Source organism: Parasteatoda tepidariorum, chromosome 3 (assembly GCF_982258835.1).
Source record: "Parasteatoda tepidariorum strain Cologne lab strain chromosome 3, Ptep-v5.0, whole genome shotgun sequence".
In the NCBI taxonomy this organism is placed as follows: Eukaryota; Metazoa; Arthropoda; class Arachnida; order Araneae; family Theridiidae; genus Parasteatoda; species Parasteatoda tepidariorum.
This window is the reverse complement of record NC_141757.1, coordinates 106386441-106395839: the sequence shown is the minus strand read 5'-3', so window position 1 is coordinate 106395839 and position 9399 is coordinate 106386441. Positions and strand designations below refer to the sequence as shown.

The 9399-nt window shown below is 30.5% G+C and overlaps 1 protein-coding gene across 1 annotated transcript; it reads right to left on the bottom strand.

Moving 5' to 3' along the window:
- Positions 1-4087: 4087 nt before the first annotated feature.
- LOC147814134 (QRFP-like peptide receptor) lies at positions 4088-8615 on the bottom strand. Its single transcript, XM_087158502.1, has 5 exons — positions 8556-8615; positions 7221-7342; positions 6323-6446; positions 5494-5699; positions 4088-4252 (listed from the first exon to the last, which is right to left on the bottom strand). The coding sequence occupies exons 1-5, from the start codon at positions 8613-8615 to the stop codon at positions 4150-4152; spliced, it is 615 nt and encodes a 204-aa protein (XP_087014628.1). The 3' UTR covers positions 4088-4149.
- Between the last annotated feature and the right edge of the window lie 784 nt (positions 8616-9399).

Here is a 9399-nt window from a genome sequence, read left to right as displayed (position 1 = left end):
GGTCAAATTTTTTATTTTATTTATTTTATTTTATTATTATTTAACAATAAACTAAAATTTGATATGAGGCTCAAAAGGTTTTGGATTTGCTTTACAATACCTACCCCTTTATTTCATAGTGAAGCTATTGTCCTGGACCCAATTTTTCTACATTAAATATTCATTATTAATTTAATGTGTAATTTTTATTTAAAATTTATTTCTTGATCAGAATTGTCTCAATCAGAAAAATTTTAAAAGCGGTTGCTAGTGTTTTGTGAAGTTGTTTGAAATTTTGAGGAATTAATTTGGCCAGTTTTAAAATGTAGGTATGTTTCCTTTAACTTCTATATAGTTGATTGAAATTAGTAAATACAATTTTTTTTCCTTTAACACATTTACCACATTTTAAATATTTTCTAGTTGTGACCCTTCTGGTAATAAATAAACCTTCTTATCGATTATCTAATAGTACATAAAGCCTTATTTATTATTAGACTTTTATCTAATTATTTTTAATAAAAAATTCGTTTATCTATTTTTTGTTTAAAATTAGGTAATGATTAAATCTGGAGGTAAAATATTTTTCTTTCAGGAGAAATTAAAATGTTGTATTTTTATTTTAAAATATTTTTTCCTTCAAAATTTCAAGTATTTGAAAATTGTTTTAGATTGCACAGCTTTCAAACACTCTATAACTGTTTAACAAAGAATTTTTCTTAACATCTTACTACTTTCTTTAGTTTATTTATTTGATTACTATATTCAATGCTATTGACTGAACCAAAAATAAAAATTAAAGGTTTAGTCAATGACAAAATTCTTATTAGACAAATTTTAAATACAAGTTCTGAAAATAGTCCTGTCTTAAATATTTATTGTTTAATAAGTTGTAATTTAACTTTTTCGTCTATTTTGTTAAACTGAAAAAAATTGAACACAGAACCATGTTTTTTTTTTTTTTTTTTTTTTGAAGTTATATAAATAAATATAACTATATTTAAAAAATGCTTTTTGGCAACAAGATAGTTGCATTATGTTTCTAATGTTCAAAATATTTTTATACTGAATGAAAAAAAATTTGAATACTAATTAAAATAATTAGTAAGTTCAGTATCTTTTTATATGAAGCTTACAATAAATATGGAAGCAATTTTTTTTTTCTTTCTTAAAATTAATATTATTATTTTTTAATTTAATTAGCAAACAGTTTATATTTTAACTCATAATTTGTAATTGTATAATTAACTCACAATTTTTAGGCAAATTAGTTAAAATTTATAAAATCTCATTAAACAATTGTAACTCATAGTTATAATATTAAGGTTCTAAATAAGTTGTTTTTTAGTTTTTTTTGCTTCAAAACAAATAATTTATTATTTTCAAATGAGTTTTTTTTTTCGAACATACACATTCTTAAAAAAAAAGATATTTATAATAATTATAAATCTGTAATGATACTGTTTAAGTGGAATTTTCCACATTTTGACAAGCACAATGTGTTGATATCCTGCATGTCCGAGGAAGCTGCTTAACGCAAATGCAGTTGGGAAATTACTTAAGTATCACTAGGGTTCATTTCTTTGCATAGCTTGGAAAAATTGGTTTTGTTGTAGGGAGCACACATCATTGTACAAAATGCAGCTTTCTATGTGTAGAACTGTCATAAGCAAGAATAATCCACATATTTAGATAAGAAAACCTTTGAAACTTAATTTTCTCTGATGAAATTAGATTCTGTTAAGTCAGTTCAAAAAGAACTGGAAATTTGATGATTATTATATTCTTTTAGAATCACATCTATCTATGTATTTTCTATTTGAACTCTTTAAAAAGGAGTGGTATGGAAAATGTATTGTTGCACATTAGTTTTAGCAAGACAGCCATTAAAAATTTTTAGCCTTAATTTGAACAAAATTGATTGAAAGTACTAGAAAAATTAAAAATTTGACTTTTTTTTAAATATTTTTTTTCTCAGAAACTACTTGAATGATTTTGATCATATTTTAGATTTTGTAATTTAAAATTACTTGCTTCAAAAAGTGTAAAAACCTTACACTTAACAATTCAAAATTTTTTTAATCGTTATTAAATAATGTGAAAAAAAATTACGTTAAATTTTTCTTTGATAAATGAGTTTTATAATTGTGCTTAAAATTATTTTATTTGTTATAGAGATATGGCGAAATGTGCATAAACGTAGCATTCCTAAACTGCGTGGATCACATTTTTCTGATGAAAGCTTCCTTCATGCTTTAAAGGACAAGAATCCGAATTTGTTGAGTTAAAAAAGGTAGTTAATTTAGTGAATGTGCATTTTGTTGTGTGGATTACTTAAGGTCATCAAGGTGCGTAGCGTTTTTAGAAAGTGCTAAAAGGTGCTTATTTTCGTTTTTTAAGAGTCCTTAAAGGTGCTTTTTTTATTAGGTGTTTTGAAAAAGTGCGTAAGTTTCCCTTTTTCAAAATGAGATTTTTCCTTTACCATGTTGAATTTCGCTACGAATTATGCAAAAGACACAGTTCACATTGTTATGATATTTTTTTAAAGTGCTTGAAATTATTTTTTGAGTGCTTAAAAGGTGCTTATTTTTTCTTGAATAATTGGGCTACGCACCCTGAACATACTTGAGATCTTCTTGAACAATGAAGATTGTATGATGATCATTAGTTAAGTTATTCCGGCGTACTTTTTTTTAAAAAGTTTTACGCACTGTTTAATTAATGTAATTAAATAATAATAAAATATTAAGCATAAATATGGGAGGGCTTTAATGGACTTGTTCAGATCATAACATTCATCAAGATGATGAAATCTGTTTCAGGCATGGAATACAAATAAATTCCTCACTAGTAATGATGCATGTTTTGATAGCATTCTAGCTAAAATAGTACACAAAAAAGCTTTTGACTAGCAGTTACAAAGTGACTTCAGAGGTCAGACTAGATGGCCGTAGTCAGTCTGTTCAAAAGATTCATAGTGATTGCTAACTGAAGACTTCAGGTGATGTAAGTAGGCCTAGCATAGCTGATTGACGTTGTGCCTGTTCGACTGAGAACGCTCTGTACCCTCTTCTGCTTCTTCCCACACAGGCAGGTGAGGATAACAGCCTTAAAACTGTTTCTGAAGTTGTTACTCAAGAAGCCGTACACACATGGGTTTATACAGCTGTTGAAATAGGACATAAGGTGGAAAGCAGTCCTCATCGGTTTTAAGTAACTGTAGTTCAATTTGTCGAGAAAATCAAAAGATGTGAGAACGTTTGTGATGAGAATGGGTGACCAGCAGGTGATGAAGAGAATCACGACAGCCACTAGCATTTTTATAACCTGAAAACCAAATATTTTTCTAACCAATTCTCCTTCAGAGTAAAGTACTTGTATAATTTTCATCTCAGTAGTTTTTAAATTTATGTCTGACTTTAAGTATTGTACTTTTTTGTGTGCGATCTGAGTGCTTGTAGATATGTAACAATGTTATGAAAGTTTTATTAATAACGTTAAAAATATTGAGTAAAATAATGTTTATAAAAGTGGAGGAATTAATCATTTTTAGTATTGATAGAATTATCGAAGAAATGACAAAATGAAGAAATGACATAAAAAAGTAGGAACTGTCATTTGAGAATCATTTCTCATTCTATAAACGTTTGAGTTTTTTAAGTATCCCTTATTTTCTACTCGTTTACAAAAATCTCTTTATTTTTTTGCCTTTCCTTTTCCCACTTTTTCTCTTATTATATTAAGAAATGACTACCTGCGGTCTTGTTCTATTCGCCTCAATGGTATTCAATTTTTCCCCCATCTAAATTAAATACTAGTTAAAACTATGTTGGTACCGTTAATATTTCCACTTCTCGTACCTCAGTATGATGACGTTACTTGTTACAGTACTGAAACAGTCGTCTGTCCCTGTTAGCTATATTTTTTTTCTTTTATGCGTTAATATTCTATTTAATATTCTTAACCCAACTGCAGCATAGTTAAAGATACCCTTCGTTCTTTTATAAATGGCAGCTAAAGGATTTCCCTGAAATGTTTCATACTTTAAACACGTGTAATTGGAGAAAGCATGAACCATTTTTATTTACAACAAAGAACCAAAATGAAAAATTGTGAAGTGAGTTGACTATCTTGTTCTACTTGTTTGACAGTTGTGTTGTCCGCTTCCAACTATTGGAGTTTCCGCTTTCGCTTCACTTTCCTACTTGAATTGTTGGAAGTCAAAAAATGACGCCTTGAGGGTGACTCTTTTAGAGCTGTTTCAGTTTCCGGCCTAAGTTATAAAAATTTCTTAAGTTAAGCATTTAAAAAAAAAATTGAGAATGTATGTGCACAAATGGAGGAAGTACACTACTGGCCATTAAAATTGCTACAACAGGAAGGAATGCAAATAACAGAATGATATTTATTGGGCACATACATTATAGTTGGAAGAAAAAGTGATTCAATTTTGGAATTTGAGGAATCAGTACTCAGAGCAGCCCCCCCCCCCCCTAGCAGCAATATCAGCAGTTGTTCTCGGCATCGAGTCGAACAGAGATTGGATATCATGAACGGGTGCTGCATTCCATGCAGCTTCAACATTATGCCACAATTCATCGACCATAGCAACTGACGAGTGATGGCGTGCCAGTCGTACGGCAACCATTGACCTGACGTTTTCAGTTGGTGAGAGATCAGGAAAACATGTTCTGTGTCAAGGAAGGTCAGTACAGTGCGGGTAACATGCGGTCTTGCATTGTCCTATTGAAACGTAGCGTTATGAATGCCTCGAAGATAAGGCAGAGCAACTGGCCCTAACACATCAGAAATGTAACGGCTGCTGTTCAAAGTTCTCCATGATGTCGCCAAACACAAATGCGGCCATCATGATGCCGTAAGCAGAACCTGGATTCGTCGTGCAGCGTCAGGGGTAGTCGAAGCCTGGTTACCGTGCTGCTGCAAACGTCGTCGAACTGTTCGTGCAGACACTTGTCTTTCAAATGATGTCCATTTGTTGACTCAGGGTTCGTGCCATAGCTGTACAATCCCTTAAGGCCATGGGTATAACATACGTCTGTCTTCTCGGCTGTTAGTGATGGGAGCCGCTGAGATCCTGCACGGCGTTTCATATGACCGTCATGAACCCATCGATTCCATATTCTGCTAACAGTCATGGGATATCGACCAACGCGAGCAGCAATACTTCGGTATGATAAACAGCAATCAGGGTCGGCCGCAATTCGACCTCAATCAAACTCAAACACGTGCTGGTAGTCATTTCTCCTTCTTACACGAGGCATAACAAAAACTTTTTACCCAAGAACAACGCTTAAATTTAATTTCTGAATGAGAAACTTACTGTCAAATCTCTTGTTTTATACACATTGTAGGTGCCGCTGATAAACTAATCATTTGCATACCGCAACATGCTGGATCCGTCCTGCAAATTTCACGTTCAGGCTGTGTTGCCTTCCTGGTGTAGCGATTTAAATGGCCAGTAGTGTGTGTATCTATAACACAATTGTAACTTACATTTCACCTGATATCATACTTGCTCTGTCCTTTACCACAATCCATAATTGGTGACATATTTTAGTATATGCGAAACCCATTATTAAGATAGGAGCAATTAAAATCAGGATCAGCATATAGACTTCATAACTTCGCCAAAGCCAGGGTTGGTGCCAATTTCGAACACACCAATATGCCTTATATCGTTCTCCTACCTCTATATGGATCTGCAAATAATAACAAAATCAGTACAGTTTGCAAATGTGACAAAATTAATACAATCTGCAAAAAGAAACATTTGTCTTGATAATTCAATAACGTGCCAAAATCAATTTAATGTTCAAACTGAAATCGGTAATGCTTATTTTACTCTAAGAGTACTTTTTTTTTAATTCTAATTTATATTAATGCTGGTAAAAGGATAACTACTATAAGAAATGTTTAAAATATATTGGCGATCGTTTTTAACTACAACAAAATCCAAATGTATAAATAACTTTCGTAGAAATAGTATAGTATAAAACTTTAGTGTAAAACCGATTTCTTAAGCAGATTGCCTCAAACATGCCATCGAGCCTTGAACCACCCTACTGCATTTCAGGTAGATAACTTATAAGAAAAATTTGGATAGCCTTTTTTTAAAAATTCATAAAATAATTTGAAGTGTAAAGGGCGATTCTGCATTAGAGGGATAATCAGAAATGATAATTTTCTCTCAGAATTTTTTATGAGTATAATTATTTTTTTCCCCTGTTCGGATTTCGTGCTAAGATATAACAAGCATATTTCTATAGCTATCTTTCGGATAAAACCGAGAGAGAGAAAAATCGTGAAATAATATAAAATTTACTTGTGCTAATATGATGGGAAGAGCAGTGACGAATGAAAGGAACCATATAACCATGATAACGCGTCGAGCCTGTCTCATTGTGCATTGATATCTGGACTTCACTGGATGCATAATGGCATAGTATCTAGAAAATGAATAGATTATTTCTCAAGATTAAGAGTTAATACTCAATGTTCTTCTAAACTATATATATATACTATAAATCAATAATAATGTAAGATATTACTTGCACTGCAACAGCATTGTATGGATGGTCTTATTTAAAGTTTTGTAAGAAACATTCAGTTCTATGTGTAACTCCTTGGCCACACATTGAGCCGGTAATCCATTTCGGTCTTACGAATATTAAGGTATCTGAATCAAGTCCATCGCAAGTGATCAATTCACAATCGTAAAGCTCGAATACCCCATTTGGGGAAAAGGCCGGTTCCATATCTTGACCTTCCCATCTTCTCTTTCTTCCTCTTCTCATTTGTATAGGAATGAGTTACGATATTTGCCCCTTTTTATATTTTACGTTGTGCAAGTACGAAATTGTAAGCTTAAAATTACCTAAACGGTTTTAACTTCTACTAGTACGTTCGATTCATCCTAAAGAAATTGCACTGGAAGCAATGCTCCTCTTGTTTAAGTAGAAGCATATTAGTTTCCTTCTTTTTCTCCGTTTTGTCCATACACTATATAATGCAAATTTTTAGCACTTACTAAGAGGAGGATACTTAATTGTATGCCACTGGTTTAATTTTTTTTTTGTTGATGTTTGTGTTTTGTTAATTTTTGAGTTGTCTTTACTGTAATTATTAAGAGATTTTCCAGTAACATTGCATCAATTCAGGGCAGTGATATTTTTTTTGAAGTATCAAAAACATATTTGGTGTGGTGGGAATTCAAAACTTACCTCTCGACACTCATCGACGTAAGTGTGAGTACAGAGCAGGTTGCGGAGACGTTCTGCACATAGTGGACAAATTTGCAACCAATTTCACCCAGTGCCCACGAATAGGAAAATAGCTGTCCAAACTGAAATAAAGATATCGAGTTTATTTCCTGTCTTAAACACAGAATTTATAAATTTGGTTTTTTATAAGCACAAAAGCTCAAGTTTATGGACAATTCTTTGCAGTAGGTAAAATTTACCGATTCCCACCAAAAACGATGTTTTTTAAAAAATTTATTTTTAGTAATTAGCTATATGAATTGTTTTTATTTCTTATAAATCATTGTCAACCCTGAAATTATTTTCTCATAATTTTATTAGATAGAAACGGCCCTAGTTAAACATTTTCTACGATGGTCTACATGGGGTTACTTTAATAACATCCCATTGAGTTTATTTAATACAGTGGTTGAAAATAGTTGGAGTTCAAATCTTAATTTTTAAACATATTTTAGTAATACTAGGAAAAACTATCATTGTTTTAGAAATGAAACTTAAGGAATGTGTAAATATAATTAATATAAATTATGCTTTTTTATGTTATTAAATTCATAATTTTCAAATTTGAACCAATACAAATAGCTGGAAAAAGATCTGAGACCACAATGGTATTAATTAACAAGTTCGAGCCAACGCTTTTGGTAGGCAATTTCAGTCTTTTAATATTCTTTGTTAACCATTTGTTGTGGGCAAATTTTTGAAAAAATAATACGTTAACTAATTTTTCTTAAATGAAAAATTTAGATTCGTAAAACGGATTGTCGACAAACTAAAAACAAATATTAGCTGAATTTTATATTACTCAAAATCAAATTGTGTGCTTGCTTATTTTTTATATAATTCACACCGGTTTTCCGAAATCACAAAATTTTATAAAATCAAGATATGTTAAAAAAAATTTGAGAAAATGCTTATCTGTATAAATAAATAATGCCCAAAACAAATAAAGGAGACATTGTGAAAAAGGATTTCTTAAAATTCGAAAAAAATATGTCAAAATAGCTCCGGGGAAAGGCTGTTGCTTGGCTGACCGCCTTTTTAATAAATAGAGGCATTTGATTGGCCGATTATATAATCGTTTTCATCGTTATCGCTTAATCGTTTTGTCATGTTTACTAGAATGGCGTTTTTAGCATTTTTGTTTGGCGCAATTTTAATAACGCGCATGCTCAGTTTGATAATTTATTCAAACCAATCGAAGTACATCGTAGACAATGAATATAGAGGCTTGTATCCCCTCATTTGCTCGTGTATACTGAAACAAGGACATAAAGATGGAAAGATCAATCACTGTACCAAACAGATGTCAGGGTGAACTTTGACATTGGACACATCACTGGTCTCTATTTTTTTCATTTGATTTTCATAAATTGTTATGATAAATAATAACATTCTGTCTCTGTGCCAGAAAAATCTGAACACATTTTTTTAAAGATTTATAATTTGTAAATTTTAAATGAAAAAATTAATGTATTTTAAAAAATTGATTTTTATATTGTTCTGAAATTCAAATACTTGAAATAAATATTAAAAAAACAATTTAAGTGCTTATTAAAAATATATAAAAAATATAAAAATAATTAAAAAATAAATAAAATAATTAAAATATAATAGAACAGTTTTATAAGCAATCTAAGCTGCCCAAAGCATTTAATTTCATGAAGAACAATAAATTGGAAAATGTTAATAATTGCTGAGATAGAGTCTCATAATTGCCTGTTAGCGTTCAGTTAGTTAGTTATTAAAACTTTTTCATGGTTTTCATTTGTGCGTAATCTAAATTCTAATTATTTTCATTCAAAAAGTCTTTCAAAATATAATTTCATTCCTGTATTTAAATTACAAGTAACTTTGATATCTGGGTTGCCTGCAAAAATTCAAAAAAGTACAAAAAAAATTTAGAGCATTTCACAGCATTTACTATTTATCAAAAATTATTAAAAAAAATTCTTGATTATTAAAAAATAATTTTATTGCGATAATCAACATTAAGCTGGAAACCTATTACTATTAAGCAATTTAAAAGACTTTTTCGTGGTTTTCCTTCGCATGTAACACAAATTTGATTACTTTAATTTAATCTTCATTAAAATAAATTATTCTTATAACTTTCATGAATATGATTGTATTCTGATACTTA

Bases quoted from the DNA above. Each gene is read 5' to 3' on its own strand.
- LOC147814134 (XM_087158502.1), bottom strand. From the start codon at position 8,615: ATGAAAAAAATAGAGACCAGTGATGTGTCCAATGTCAAAGTTCACCCT. The intron at 7,343-8,555 runs GTACAGTGATTG...TCTTTATTTCAG, and splicing joins TTCACCCTGACATCTGTTTG to TTTGGACAGCTATTTTCCTA. The intron at 6,447-7,220 runs GTAAGTTTTGAA...TTCATTTTCTAG, and splicing joins ACGTCGATGAGTGTCGAGAG to ATACTATGCCATTATGCATC.